Source organism: Hyperolius riggenbachi, chromosome 10, assembly GCF_040937935.1.
Source record: "Hyperolius riggenbachi isolate aHypRig1 chromosome 10, aHypRig1.pri, whole genome shotgun sequence".
NCBI lineage: Eukaryota > Metazoa > Chordata > Amphibia > Anura > Hyperoliidae > Hyperolius > Hyperolius riggenbachi.
Genome location: NC_090655.1, coordinates 292,465,663 through 292,481,376, shown reverse-complemented (window position 1 = coordinate 292,481,376; position 15,714 = coordinate 292,465,663). Strand labels below are relative to the sequence as shown.

At 45.5% G+C, this 15,714-nt stretch overlaps 1 protein-coding gene across 1 annotated transcript in view; it reads left to right on the top strand.

The window, feature by feature from the left end:
* LOC137537304 (uncharacterized) overlaps window positions 1-14,208 on the top strand; it is a 114,400-nt gene extending 100,192 nt beyond the window's left edge. Inside the window, exon 10 of the mRNA XM_068259380.1 lies at window positions 9,949-14,208. Coding sequence (XP_068115481.1) covers window positions 9,949-11,510 — 1,562 coding nt within the window. The 3' untranslated portion in view covers window positions 11,511-14,208. The remainder of the gene's footprint in view (window positions 1-9,948) is intronic.
* Window positions 14,209-15,714: the final 1,506 nt, after the last annotated feature.

Sequence of the window (15,714 nt, the reverse complement as noted above, 5' to 3'; positions counted from 1 at the left end):
GATAAGAGGTGTTGGGCTTCTATATACCATTTATTGGCCTTTTCATTCCTTCAGAGTTTGCATGAAGTTTACATGTTTAGAATTATGACTGCAACTTTAATAATCAGCAGAAGCGTAATTAAACAAAACCTGCAGAATTCACAAAATATTACAACAGCCTGCAGTTCTCATAATGACCACAAGATGGCAATCTCACTTAACGGGTAACAGGAAGTGCTGTTTGGAACAGACAGGAAGTTGGGTGGTAGAGGTGATGTGGGAGGAAGTAGAGGGAAGCCATTGCTGGAACTGGCAGCAGAGGACATAACAAGATACCTGAAGATATTTCACAGGATTTCTGATATCTCGTCCCTCTTGTGAAGCCCTAATCCTCCATAACTTGTCACATTGTCACTAATTATCTCCCCATGGACCAAGGGCAGCATATAGGACACCAGGACCTCTACAGGGACCCCATGATGGAGAGTCAGCCGCCCCTCACATCACTGTGTAAGAGGAGACTTTCATTTGTTGTACAGGAGAGATCAGTACTTGGGGTCCACCTAGATCCCCCATCATCTGATAATCACATAGAGACAATGTATTCAGTCAGTGTGTGTGTGTTTCCTACAGATGTATCCAGTAACAGGAACCCACCAGAGAGATGTACAGGTCCTCTTTATTCCCGGGATTACCCACCTAGATCCCCCATCATCTGATAATCACATAGAGACAATGTATTCAGTCAGTGTGTGTGTTTCCTACAGATGTATCCAGTAACAGAAACCCACCAGAGAGATTTACAGGTCCTCTTTATTCCCAGGATTGCCCACCTAGATCCCCCATCATCTGATAATCACATAGAGACAATGTATTCAGTCAGTGTGTGTGTTTCCTACAGATGTATCCAGTAACAGAAACCCACCAGAGAGATGTACAGGTCCTCTTTATTCCCAGGATTGCCCACCTAGATCCCCCATCATCTGATAAACACATAGAGACAATGTATTCAGTCAGTGTGTGTGTTTCCTACAGATGTATCCAGTAACAGAAACCCACCAGAGAGATGTACAGGTCCTCTTTATTCCCTGTATTGCCCACCTAGATCCCCCATCATCTGATAATCACATAGAGACAATGTATTCAGTCAGTGTGTGTGTTTCCTACAGATGTATCCAGTAACAGAAACCCACCAGAGAGATGTACAGGTCCTCTTTATTCCCAGGATTGTCCACCTAGATCCCCCATCATCTGAAAAACACATAGAGACAATGTATTCAGTCAGTGTGTGTGTCTCCTGCAGATGTATCCAGTAACAGAAACCCACCAGAGAGATGTACAGGTCCTCTTTATTCCCAGGATTGCCCACCTAGATCCCCCACCATCTGATAATCACATAGAGACAATGTATTCACTCAGTGTGTGTGTTTCCTACAGATGTATCCAGTAACAGAAACCCACCAGAGAGATGTACAGGTCCTCTTTATTCCCAGGATTGTCAACCTAGATCCCCCATCATCTGATAAACACATAGAGACAATATATTCAGTCAGTGTGTGTGTTTCCTACAGATGTCTCCAGTAACAGAAACCCACCAGAGAGATGTACAGGTCCTCTTTATTCCAAGGATTGTCCACCTAGATACCCCCTCATCTGATAATCACATAGAGACAATGTATTCAGTCAGTGTGTGTGTTTCCTACAGATGTCTCCAGTAACAGAAACCCACCAGAGAGATGTACATGTCCTCTTTATTCCCAGGATTGTCCACCTAGATCCACCATCATCTGATAATCACATAGAGAATATGTATTCAGTCAGTGTGTGTGTTTCCTACAGATATATCCAGTAACAGAAACCCACCAGAGAGATGTACAGGTCCTCTTTATTCCCAGGATTGTCCACCTAGATCCCCCATCATCTGAAAAACACATAGAGACAATGTATTCAGTCAGTGTGTGTGTTTCCTACAGATGTCTCCAGTAACAGAAACCCACCAGAGAGATGTACAGGTCCTCTTTATTCCAAGGATTGTCCACAGGAAGCTCACACCACCCCCCAGCATTATCAGGTAGGTGGGACTGAGGGTTCCCAGAGACTCCAAACTGTGTTACAATTTTTCCTTCTGCATATGCTGTTGTTCACAATTCAAATTAGCTTTCATTTTATTTACTTAGGATGTAGAACTCATGCATAGAAGTGCTGTGGTGAAAGAGGAAGGAGAAGAGACATGTGTGAGGAGTGATCAGCAGTCTATAGAGGAGGGTGACATGATGAAGACATGTAAAGAGGAAGAAGAGACATATGTAAGGAGTGATCAGCAGTCTATGGAGGAGGGAGACATGATGAGGACAAGTAAAGAGGAAGAAGAAGAGACGTATGTGAGGAGTGATCAGCAGTCTATGGAGGAGGGTGACATGATGAGGACAAGTAAAGAGGAAGAAGAAGAGACGTATGTGAGGAGTGATCAGCAGTCTATGGAGGAGGGTGACATGATGAGGACAAGTAAAGAGGAAGAAGAAGAGACATATGTGAGGAGTGATCAGCAGTCTATGGAGGAGGGTGACATGATGAGGACAAGTAAAGAGGAAGAAGAAGAGACATATGTGAGGAGTGATCAGCAGTCTATGGAGGAGGGTGACATGATGAGGACAAGTAAAGAGGAGGACAATGTTACAGAGGGCAGAACAGGTGAGTAATCAGCAGTAATATAGAATAAATGTGTATGTATATTGCTGGTGTGGCTGTATTGCTGCTCACAGACTGGCCATGTTAGGAGCTATTATTTGTACTAGTTACATATTGTGTTTAGTGACATCTTACTAACAATAACAGTACAGACACCCTGATTGGAGTTCCCTGTTCTGTTCTGTGGAGAGGGGAGGGGGTGATAGAGGGAGAAGCATCCGGCTACATCTCACAGCAGCAATACAATGCTGATCAGCCGAGGACTTTCCAACTGTGACAGCCACTAAATTGTCACACATGTGGCTATTATCACTGGTCATTTCAAGAGATAGAAATCTACCATGTGTGTGGTTTAAATGAGTTCTGCCAACCTCTAATAAGCTGATAATGGTCACTGTACATTACTGTACACAGATTGGCCACAGTAGGGGTGACTTAGTGTTACCGGCCTGTAATAAGCTGATAATGGTCACTGTACATTACTGTACACAGATTGGTCACAGTAAGGGAGTGACTTAGTCTTACTGGCCTGTAATATGCTGATAATTGGTCACTGTACATTACTGTACACAGGTTGGTCACAGTAGGGGGTGACTTAGTGTTACTGGCCTGTAATAAGCTGATAATGGTCACTGTACATTACTGTACACAGATTGGCCACAGTAGGGGTGACTTAGTGTTACTGGCCTGTAATAAGCTGATAATGGTCACTGTACATTACTGTACACAGATTGGTCAGAGTAGGGGTGACTTAGTGTTACCAGCCTGTAATAAGCTGATAATGGTCACTGTACATTACTGTACACAGACTGGTCACAGTAGGGGTGACTTAGTGTTACTGGCCTGTAATAAGCTGATAATGGTCACTGTACATTACTGTAAACAGATTGGTCACAGTAGGGGTGACTTAGTGTTACTGGCCTGTAATAAGCTGATAATGGTCACTGTACATTACTGTACACAGATTGGTCACACTAGGGGGCGACTTAGTGTTACCGGCCTGTAATAAGCTGATAATGGTCACTGTACATTACTGTACACAGATTGGTCACAGTAGGGGTGACTTAGTGTTACTGGCCTGTAATAAGCTGATAATGGTCACTGTACATTACTGTACACAGATTGGCCACAGTAGGGGTGACTTAGTCTTACTGGCCTGTAATAAGCTGATAATGGTCACTGTACATTACTGTACACAGGTTGGTCACAGTAGGGGGTGACTTAGTGTTACTGGCCTGTAATAAGCTGATAATGGTCACTGCACATTACTGTACACAGGTTGGTCACAGTAGGGGGTGACTTAGTGTTACTGGCCTGTAATAAGCTGATAATGGTCACTGTACATTACTGTACACAGATTGGCCACAGTAGGGGTGACTTAGTGTTATTGGCCTGTAATAAGCTGATAATGGTCACTGTACATTACTGTACACAGATTGGTCAGAGTAGGGGTGACTTAGTGTTACCAGCCTGTAATAAGCTGATAATGGTCACTGTACATTAGTGTACACAGATTGGTCACAGTAGGGGTGACTTAGTGTTACTGGCCTGTAATAAGCTGATAATGGTCACTGTACATTACTGTACACAGATTGGTCACAGTAAGGGAGTGACTTAGTCTTACTGGCCTGTAATAAGCTGATTATGGTCACTGTACATTACTGTACACAGGTTGGTCACAGTAGCGGGTGACTTAGTGTTACTGGCCTGTAATAAGCAGATAATGGTCACTGTACATTACTGTACACAGATTGGCCACAGTAGGGGTGACTTAGTGTTATTGGCCTGTAATAAGCTGATAATGGTCACTGTACATTACTGTACACAGATTGGTCAGAGTAGGGGTGACTTAGAGTTACCAGCCTGTAATAAGCTGATAATGGTCACTGTACATTACTGTACACAGACTGGTCACAGTAGGGGTGACCTAGTGTTACTGGCCTGTAATAAGCTGATAATGGTCACTGTACATTACTGTAAACAGATTGGTCACAGTAGGGGTGACTTAGTGTTACTGGCCTGTAATAAGCTGATAATGGTCACTGTACATTACTGTACACAGATTGGTCACAGTAGGGGGTGACTTAGTGTTACCGGCCTGTAATAAGCTGATAATGGTCACTGTACATTACTGTACACAGATTGGTCACAGTAGGGGTGACTTAGTGTTACTGGCCTGTAATAAGCTGATAATGGTCACTGTACATTACTGTACACAGATTTGCCACAGTAGGGGTGACTTAGTCTTACTGGCCTGTAATCTGATAATGGTCACTGTACATTACTGTAAACAGATTGGTCACAGTAGGGGTGACTTAGTGTTACTGGCCTGTAATAAGCTGATAATGGTCACTGTACATTACTGTACACAGATTGGTCACAGTAAGGGAGTGACTTAGTCTTACTGGCCTGTAATAAGCTGATAATGGTCACTGTACATTACTGTACACAGGTTGGTCACAGTAGGGGGTGACTTAGTGTTACTGGCCTGTAATAAGCTGATAATGGTCACTGTACATTACTGTACACAGATTGGCCACAGTAGGGGTGACTTAGTGTTACTGGCCTGTAATAAGCTGATAATGGTCACTGTACATTACTGTACACAGATTATTCACAGTAGGGGGGACTTAGTGTTACTGGCCTGTAATAAGCTGATAATGGTCACTGTACATTACTGTACACAGATTGGTCACAGTGACTTAGTGTTACCGGCCTGTAATAAGCTGATAATGGTCACTGTACATTACTGTACACAGATTGGCCACAGTAGGGGTGACTTAGTGTTATTGGCCTGTAATAAGCTGATAATGGTCACTGTACATTACTGTAAACAGATTGGTCACAGTACTGGTGACTTAGTGTTACCGGCCTGTAAGTAGCTGATAGTGGTCATTGCACATTACTGTACACAGATTGGTCACAGTAGGGGTGACTTAGTGTTACCGGCCTGTAAGTAGCTGATAGTGGTCATTGCACATTACTGTACACAGATTGGTCACAGTAGGGGTGACTTAGTGTTACCGGCCTGTAATAAGCTGATAATGGTCACTGTACATTACTGTACACAGATTGGTCACAGTACTGGTGACTTAGTGTTACCGGCCTGTAACAAGCTGATAATGGTCACTGTACATTACTGTTCACAGATTGGTCACAGTAGGGGTGACTTAGTGTTACTGGCCTGTAATAAGCTGATAATGGTCACTGTACATTACTGTACACAGATTGGTCACAGTAGGGGTGACTTAGTGTTACTGGCCTGTAATAAGCTGATAATGGTCACTGTACATTACTGTACACAGATTGGTCACAGTAGGGGTGACTTAGTGTTACCGGCCTGTAATAAGCTGATAATGGTCACTGTACATTACTGTACACAGATTGGTCACAGTAGGGGTGAGTTAGTGGTACTGGCCTGTAATAAGCTGATAATGGTCACTGTACATTACTGTACACAGATTGGTCACAGTAGGGGGTGACTTAGTGTTACCGGCCTGTAATAAGCTGATAATGGTCACTGTACATTACTGTACACAGATTGGCCACAGTAGGGGTGACTTAGTGTTACCGGCCTGTAATAAGCTGATAATGGTCACTGTACATTACTGTACACAGATTGGTCACAGTAGGGGTGACTTAGTGTTACCAGCCTGTAATAAGCTGATAATGGTCACTGTACATTACTGTACACAGATTGGCCACAGTAGGGGTGACTTAGTGTTACCGGCCTGTAATAAGCTGATAATGGTCACTGTACATTACTGTACACAGATTGGCCACAGTAGGGGTGACTTAGTGTTACCGGCCTGTAATAAGCTGATAATGGTCACTGCACATTACTGTACACAGATTGGTCACAGTAGGGGTGACTTAGTGTTACTGGCCTGTAATAAGCTGATAATGATCACTGTACATTACTGTACACAGACTGGTCACAGTAGGGGGTGACTTAGTGTTACCGGCCTGTAATAAGCTGATAATGGTCACTGTACATAACTGTACACAGATTGGTCACAGTAGGGGGTGAGTTAGTGTTACTGGCCTGTAATAAGCTGATAATGGTCACTGTACATTACTGTACACAGATTGGTCACAGTAGGGAGTGACTTAGTGTTACTGGCCTGTAATAAGCTGATAAAGGTTACTGTACACAGATTGGTCACAGTAGGGGTAACTTAGTGTTACTGGCCTGTAATAAGCTGATAATGGTCACTGTACATTACTGTACACAGATTGGTCACAGTAGGGGTGACTTAGTGTTACTGGCCTTTAATCAGCTGATAATGGTCACTGTACATTACTGTACACAGATTGGTCACAGTAGGGGTGACTTAGTGTTACCGGCCTGTAATAAGCTGATAATGGTCACTGTACATTACTGTACACAGATTGGTCACAGTAGGGGTGACTTAGTGTTACTGGCCTGTAATAAGCTGATAATGGTCACTGTACATTACTGTACACAGATTGGTCACAGTAGGGAGTGACTTAGTGTTACTGGCCTGTAATAAGCTGATAAAGGTTACTGTACACAGATTGGTCACAGTAGGGGTAACTTAGTGTTACTGGCCTGTAATAAGCTGATAATGGTCACTGTACATTACTGTACACAGATTGGTCACAGTAGGGGTGACTTAGTGTTACTGGCCTGTAATCAGCTGATAATGGTCACTGTACATTACTGTACACAGATTGGTCACAGTAGGGGGTGACTTAGTGTTACCGGCCTGTAATAAGCTGATAATGGTCACTGTACATAACTGTACACAGATTGGTCACAGTAGGGGGTGAGTTAGTGTTACTGGCCTGTAATAAGCTGATAATGGTCACTGTACATTACTGTACACAGATTGGTCACAGTAGGGAGTGACTTAGTGTTACTGGCCTGTAATAAGCTGATAAAGGTTACTGTACACAGATTGGTCACAGTAGGGGTAACTTAGTGTTACTGGCCTGTAATAAGCTGATAATGGTCACTGTACATTACTGTACACAGATTGGTCACAGTAGGGGTGACTTAGTGTTACTGGCCTGTAATCAGCTGATAATGGTCACTGTACATTACTGTACACAGATTGGTCACAGTAGGGGTGACTTAGTGTTACCGGCCTGTAATAAGCTGATAATGGTCACTGTACATTACTGTACACAGATTGGTCACAGTAGGGGTGACTTAGTGTTACTGGCCTGTAATAAGCTGATAATGGTCACTGTACATTACTGTACACAGATTGGTCACAGTAGGGGTGACTTAGTGTTACTGGCCTGTAATAAGCAGATAATGGTCATTGTACATTACTGTACACAGATTGGTAGGGATGCTCGCTGGATTCCGCGGAATTCTTAATTCCGCGATTCCGGCTGGAATTAAGTCAATTCCGGTTCCGACGGTCGGAACGGAATTACTAAACCTCTCTCTCTCTCTCTCTCTCTCTCTCTCCTCCGAGGGTCTCCTCTTCTTCCGAGGGTCTCATCTTCCAGGGGATTGTAGCTTTTCAAAAGCCAGCTTACATACCATGGCTGGGAATTGAACCCAGTAATCGGTGTGTGTTAGGTAACTGACTTACCGCTATACCACCAACAACACTACATGCTGAAGCCAGCCTAGCATGTACCATTATGATCAATCCATGAGAAAAAGTAGCGTGCTTAAAGAGAACCCAAACCAAACATTTTTTTAATTCATAATATTTAGTTGCACCACATACAAAGATAAATAAACACTCCTTCAATCCTATGAGCATTTCAGTGCATGCTTTTCACCCTTCTCTTTTCATAACTAGGGTTATACTGGGGGCAGCCATTAGCAATTCCTCCATTGCTGGACACCACCTACTCCCCCAGTCTGCCGGATTCTGTCCCAGCAATATGAAAGGAAGGGGAGGGGTTCCTCCAATAAATGTAAAATATTTTATATTTGTCATCATGCAGCTGAAAAAAGGCTGCTATTTATTATTATAATTTAGAAAATAGATTTTATTTCTGAAATCTTGTATTTTTGATTTGGGTCCACTTTAAGGATTTGTAGCATGTCAAAAACCAACTCACCATCACTGGGAATTGAACCCAGGCTGGGAATTGAACCCAAATCTCAGTGTGTGTTAGGTAACTGACTTAACGCTATACCACCAACAACACTACATGCTGAAGCCAGCCTAGCATGTACCATTATGATCAATGCACGAGAAAAAGTAGCGTGCTTAAGGATTTGTAGCCAGGCATGGCCTTGCCTTTTGTGTTCAACAGTTGTCCGAAGAGAACCCCAGATAGCCATGTAAAATCATCTCTCTCTCTCTCTCTCTCTCTCTTTCTCTCTCTCTCTGCACCTCTCTCTCTCTCTCTCTCTCTCTCTCTCTCTCCCTCTCTCTCTAGTAGGGATGGTCACCGCTTTCCACGGAATTGTATTTTCCGGAATTTTTAGGCGGAAATTGCTCATTCCGTTCCGTTTGGTCGGAACGGAATTGCTTTTTCAATCTGGCGGAATTCCGAAAATGCCTGTGAAATTCTGCCGGTATCCGTTAGTGGTTTTTGTAACAATAGTGGAATTATTCCCGTGGTCAGCGCACAGGATGCACGCTGACACTGCGGAAATCCTCCACCTGCGTATAATAATGTTTGTTCTACTCCCTCTTAATCTGTCACCTTTATTAACATTTTATCTAAAAGCCACAGTTTCGATGAACTCTCACTAAACTCTCATTAAACATGCCATGCTTAGATGATTCTTCCCACTAGCTCTTCCGCATCTTCAAACAGGAACCTAAAAGGTTAAACGTCTGAAGGGCTGCAGGGGAAACCTCTTTTGTGCCCGTTTCTCTGCTCTGCAGACTGGAGGGGTAGAGGTGCTACTCCTGAGAAGGTGTGGCAGCGTATCACAGGGAGTAGCAGGAGGCGGAGGCTGTTCCTATTGGTTCTCTCCTCTTGCCAATCATGGAATTTTGCTTTCTGGTTTTCACCTCAGAGCTGCTGGTAATTACAGAACCTGTTTCTGGGCCTTATTGCATCTTTTAATCTTTGTGAATTGACATTTTACTGACATGCATTGAGGTGTTTACTGCATAAGTCAGTAATTTACCTCCCTGCTCAGGAATTTCAGCTCGGCAAGCAGTGACAGCCTTAGTGAATTCTGCATTACAGCATGCGGTACTGCTTTGTGGATGCTGCCCCTGACTTTACCTCAACTTGGAATTATCAGCAGCTCACTGACCCTCCCTAATGATAATTGCTCCTCCCCCCAGATTTATCTAACAGGAAGTGATGATGTTTCTCTATTTGCAGCGCGGAGTCCCGGCATCAGGAACCTCTCAGAGACTCGTCTCTCTGTATCCACAGACTGTACAACGGATGATGTCACTGGACAAGAATCTCCTGCAGATATCCTGGTGACCCCAAATATTCCCCCAGACTCCCCTCACCTGTCTAACCCTGAGGTGCCTCATACCCAGCACAACTCTCACTCTGCTGGAGGGTCTTATTCCTGTTCCACGTGTAGGAAATGTTTTGTACGGAAATCATATCTTGTCAGACATAAGAAAACTCACACAGGAGAGAAGCCGTATTCATGTGCTGAGTGTGGGAAATGTTTTGTTCAGAAAGCAAATCTCGTCAGACATGAGAGAACTCATACGGGTGACAAGCCCTATTCATGTGCTGAGTGTGAGAAATGTTTTGTTCAGAAATCAGAGCTTGTCAGTCATAAAGGATTTCACACTGGTGAGAAGCCATATTCATGTCCTGAGTGTGGTAAATGTTTTGTACGTAAATCCCTTCTTGTCTCACATGAGAGATCTCACACTAGTGAGAAGCCCTATTCATGTGCTGAGTGTGGGAAATGTTTTATGAGGAAATCACAACTTATTGTTCATGAGAAGGTTCACACTGGTGAGAAGCCATATGCATGTGCTGAGTGTGGGAAATGTTTTGGATTTAAATCACAGCTTGTCCAACATGAGAGATCTCACACTAGTGAGAAGCCCTATTCATGTGCTGAGTGTGGGAAATGTTATGGACAGAAATCACAACTTATTATTCATGAGAGATCTCACACTGGTGAGAAGCCTTATTTATGTGCTGAGTGTGGGAAATGTTTTGGGTCTAAATCGGACCTTATCAAACATCAGAGATCTCACACTGGTGAGAAGCCCTATTCATGTACTGAGTGTGATAAATGTTTTGTGAATAAATCACAGCTTGTTGGACATGAGAGAACTCACACTGGTGAGAAGCCCTATTCATGTGCTGAGTGTGGGAAATGTTTTGTTCAGAAATCACATCTTGTCAGACATGAGAGAGCTCACACTGGGGAGAAGCCCTATTCATGTCCTGAGTGTGGGAAATGTTTTGTATGGAAATCCCTTCTTGTCTCCCATGAGAGATCTCACACTGGTGAGAAGCCCTATTCATGTGCTGAGTGTGGGAAATGTTTTATGCAGAAATCACAACTTATTGTTCATGAGAAGGTTCACACTGGTGAGAAGCAATATTCATGTGCAGAGTGTGGGAAATGTTTTATGAGGAAATCACAACTTATTGTTCATGAGAAGGTTCACACTGGTGAGAAGCCATATTCATGTGCAGAGTGTGGGAAATGTTTTGTGCAGAAAGGACAACTTATTATTCATGAGAGAAATCACACTGGTGCGAGGCCCTATTCATGTACTAAGTGTGGGAAATGTTATAAGAGTAAATCAAACCTTGTCACACATGAAATAATTCACACTGGGGTGAAGCCCTATTCATGTGCTGAGTGTGGGAAATGTTTTGTAAGTAAAGCACAGCTTGCCAAACATGAAAGATCTCACACTGGTTACCTTACATGTCATTTGTCTGATATCTTTTAATGACTCAAAGGGTGTTTCAGTTAAAACCTGAAAGACTATATTCAGATATCAAGAAGGCTTTGTTACCCCTATACTAATGTCTTCTGGGGAGGGTGCCGGTTTCTGGGGGTCCCCTAAGAAGAGGACTCTCAGATGCCACCATGAACCCCCCGGCAATCGTTGGCCCCCCACCTCCTCCTGGGGCACCGGAGGTGGTAAGAGCCCCTTTTCCATGGATTGGACAAGGGCACTGGATGACAAGGGGAGGGTTGGCCGCCCCTCTCCCCCGGAGCCCCTCCCATACTATGGACCATGCGGGCTGGTATAGCTCAGGGTGTGATGACCCCATGTTGTCGGGGCTCTGCATTCTCGCTATCCCAGCCTGCGTGGGGGACGAGGGGATAAAGAGGCTCGGGAGGGGGGACCCCATGTCATTTTTTTTTTTACATTTCCCACACTCTGAACATATATAAAAATATATGTTAATACATTATCTGTGATCTTTACCGCATTAAGGGCATAACGTGCCCCTAACGCAACGCATGTTAGTTTTGAAGTTGGACGTTATATTGAACTGCGTTATGCGTCTCTTGATGTGCCATTTTCGTTGCATACTGATAGAACGAAAACGGCGCATGCGCACATTTAAAAAAATAATCAAAAACTTTACTGAGCATGTGCAAACAGTCCAACGTAGGTAATAACGCAGAGAACGCACAGCATGCAGCACTCTCTAAATATTGCTACACGTTACACACAACGCAACGTGAGCACTGTGAATGTCACACAGACTTAGTCTGCATTATTACTTTTTATAACTTGCGACTTTAACGTCGCACTGTGAAAGCAGCCTAAGTTTGCTACTTTTTTCCTCTACATTTAATATTGATGTTCTCAAAAACTGTAAGGTCTAGAATTTTCTTTCCTGCTGTTCCCGCTCTCCTCCTTAACATATGCTGCAAATTTGGTTTCTGTAGCACATCAGCTAATTATAGCGCTCATAGATTTGGGCGTGGCTATCTTTAATGTTAATTATCGATTTTGTAATTTTTCACCCAACTTTGCAAATGTCTGGGCGCCTGTTATACTCACCGCGGTGGCGTCCTCCGGCGTTCCAGTGCGTGTCCTTATGCGTGCGCGGGAATACGCTGAGTTCTGTGGTCCTGTCCGGTTCATCACGCCGTTACGTACTGCGCATGCGTAGGCATTACTTCTGGCACCAAGTCCAGATCCTCACCAGTATATAAGCTGCACTGCCCTCAACTGCACTGCTGTTCAATCTGACAGTCTGGAGAACCGTTGTTAGTGTACCTTGGTGATTAATCCTTGTTTTGATTCCTGTTCTGACCCCGACCATCCGTTGCTTTCCGCCTGCCCTGACCCTTGGCTTGCGACCCTGACCATCCGTTGCTCTCCGCCTGCCCTGACCCTTGGCTTGTGACCCCGACCATCCGTTGCTCTCTGCCTGCCCTGACCCTTGGCTTGTGACCCCGACCATCCGTTGCTTTCCGCCTGCCCTGACCCTTGGCTTGTGACCCCGACCATCCGTTGCTCTCCGCCTGCCCTGACCCTTGGCTTGTGATCCCGACCATCCGTTGCTCTCCGCCTGCCCTGACCCTTGGCTTGTGACCCCGACCATCCGTTGCTCTCCGCCTGCCCTGACCCTTGGCTTGTGACCCCGACCATCCCCTGCTCTCTGCCTGCCCTGACCCTTGGCTTGTGACCCCGACCATCCCCTGCTCTCTGCCTGCCCTGAACCTTGGCTTGTGACCCCGACCATCCCCTGCTCTCTGCCTGCCCTGACCCTTGGCTTGTGACCCCGACCACCCGTTGCTCTCTGCCTTCCCTGACCCTTGGCTTGTGACCCCGACCATCCCCTGCTCTCTGCCTGCCCCGACCCTTGGCTTGTGACTCCGACCATCGGTTGCTCTCCGTCTGCCCTGACCCTTGGCTTGTGACCCCGACCGTCCCTTGTTCTCTGCCTGCCCTGACCCTTGGCTTGTGACCCCGACCATCCGTTGCTCTCTGCCTGCCCTGACCCTTGGCTTGTGACCCTGACCATCCGTTGCTCTCCGTCTGCCCTGACCCTTGGCTTGTGACCCAGACCATCCGTTGCTCTCTGCCTGCCCTGACCCTTGGCTTGTGACCCCGACCGTCCCTTGTTCTCTGCCTGCCCTGACCCTTGGCTTGTGACCCTGACCATCCGTTGCTCTCTGCCTGCCCTGACCCTTGGCTTGTGACCCCGACCATCCGTTGCTCTCCGCCTGCCCTGACCCTTGGCTTGTGACCAGGACCATCCGTTGCTCTCTGCCTGCCCTGACCCTTGGCTTGTGATCCCGACCATCCGTTGCTCTCCGCCTGCCCTGACCCTTGGCTTGTGACCCCGACCATCCATTGCTCTCCGCCTGCCCCGACCCTTGGCTTGTGACCCAGACCATCCGTTGCTCTCCGCCTGCCCTGACCCTTGGCTTGTGACCCCGACCATCTGTTGCTCTCCGCCTGCCCTGACCCTTGGCTTGTGACCTCGACCTCCGCTGTTTGCCGACTGCCCCGACCTTTGGCTTGTTACTGGAATACGGCTAATTCTACAAGTACTACAACAGAACGTTTGAAGACATAACAGCGCCATTGGTGATATATCAAAATTTTACTTAAATCAGTAAAGTGCGATTGCTAAATAGAGGTTTATAAAACTAAATCTAGACTTTCATTGTCTGATATCGTGTATGTTTTTTTTATAATATTTGCTGATCATATCAATATATGTGGCATTACAATAAATAAAGATGTGCAATGATGTAATTACGATAATATGTCATTATATGTAACGATTTATTTACAATAAAATGTGTTATTACATTATTATCCTTTCTATGTGTTTATGCAGGGGAAGTGGTTAGGGTTACGCACCTCTAGGGGGATGGTTAGGGATAGACACCACCAGGGGGGTCTAGGAGTCAGGGACAGGTACAAGGAGGGTTCTGTGTGAGAGTAGGGTTAGGTATAGTTATGGTTAGGCACCACCAGGGGGGTGGTTAGGGTTAGGCACCACCAGAGGGGTGGTTAGGGATAGGCACCACCAGAGGGTCTAGGAGTCATGGATAGGTACAAGGAGGGTTCTGTGTGAGAGTAGGGTTAGGTATAGTTATGGTTAGGCACCACCAGGGGGGTGGTTAGGGTTAGGCACCACCAGGGTGTCTAGGAGTCAGGGATAGGTACAGGGAGGGTTCTGTGTGAGAGTAAGGTTAGGTATAGTTATGGTTACGCACCTCTAGGGGGGTGGTTAGGGTTAGACACCACCAGAGGGTCTAGGAGTCAGGGACAGGTACAAGGAGGGTTCTGTGTGAGAGTAGGGTTAGGTATAGTTATGGTTAGGCACCACCAGGGGGGTGGTTAGGGTTAGGCACCACCAGATTGTCTAGGAGTCAGGGGTAGGTACAGGGAGGGTTCTGTGTGAGAGTAGGGTTAGGTATAGTTATGGTTACGCACCTCTAGGGGGGTGGTTAGGGTTAGGCACCACCAGATTGTCTAGGAGTCAGGGATAGGTACAGGGAGGGTTCTGTGTGAGAGTAGGGTTAGGTATAGTTATGGTTAGGCACCACCAGGGGGGTGGTTAGGGTTAGGCACCAGCAAGGGAGAGTTCTGTGTGAGAGTAGGGTTGGGTTAAGCTGTATTGAATTACATTACGATATTTAACACGATTATATTTTCATTATCAACTTCAATCTGTTTTAAAACTGTATATTTTGTTAATCAATTTAGTTAAAATACCGGTAATAATCAGAATTAACGATTTTACATTACTCATACCGTTATTTATCAATAATTCTAAATTACTGCTGTTTTATTTTTGCCGATAAATCGCGCCCAAATTTGACCACAACTTTTCTAAATGTATGCGTTTTAGCACCTATGGGGGCTCTGCTATTAACCATTAAAGTCAGCGGCCATTCGCCTGCCATTTAGGAGAACCTGTTACAAAAAAATGTTCCCCTGGGGGGTACTCACCTCGGGGGGGGGGGGGGGGAGGGGAAGCCTCAGGATCCCAATGAAGCTTCCCCCTCCCCTGTAGCTGCAGGCAGTCCAGCGCAGCCCCCCCCCCCTGAGGTATCCCGGAATCCTCCCCCGACAAGCGCTGATTTATTTACCTTTCCTGGCTCCAGCGGGGGGCGAAAATAGCCGATCTCCTTCTGGTCCGCTCTACTGCGCCGGAGACTTGCAGGAG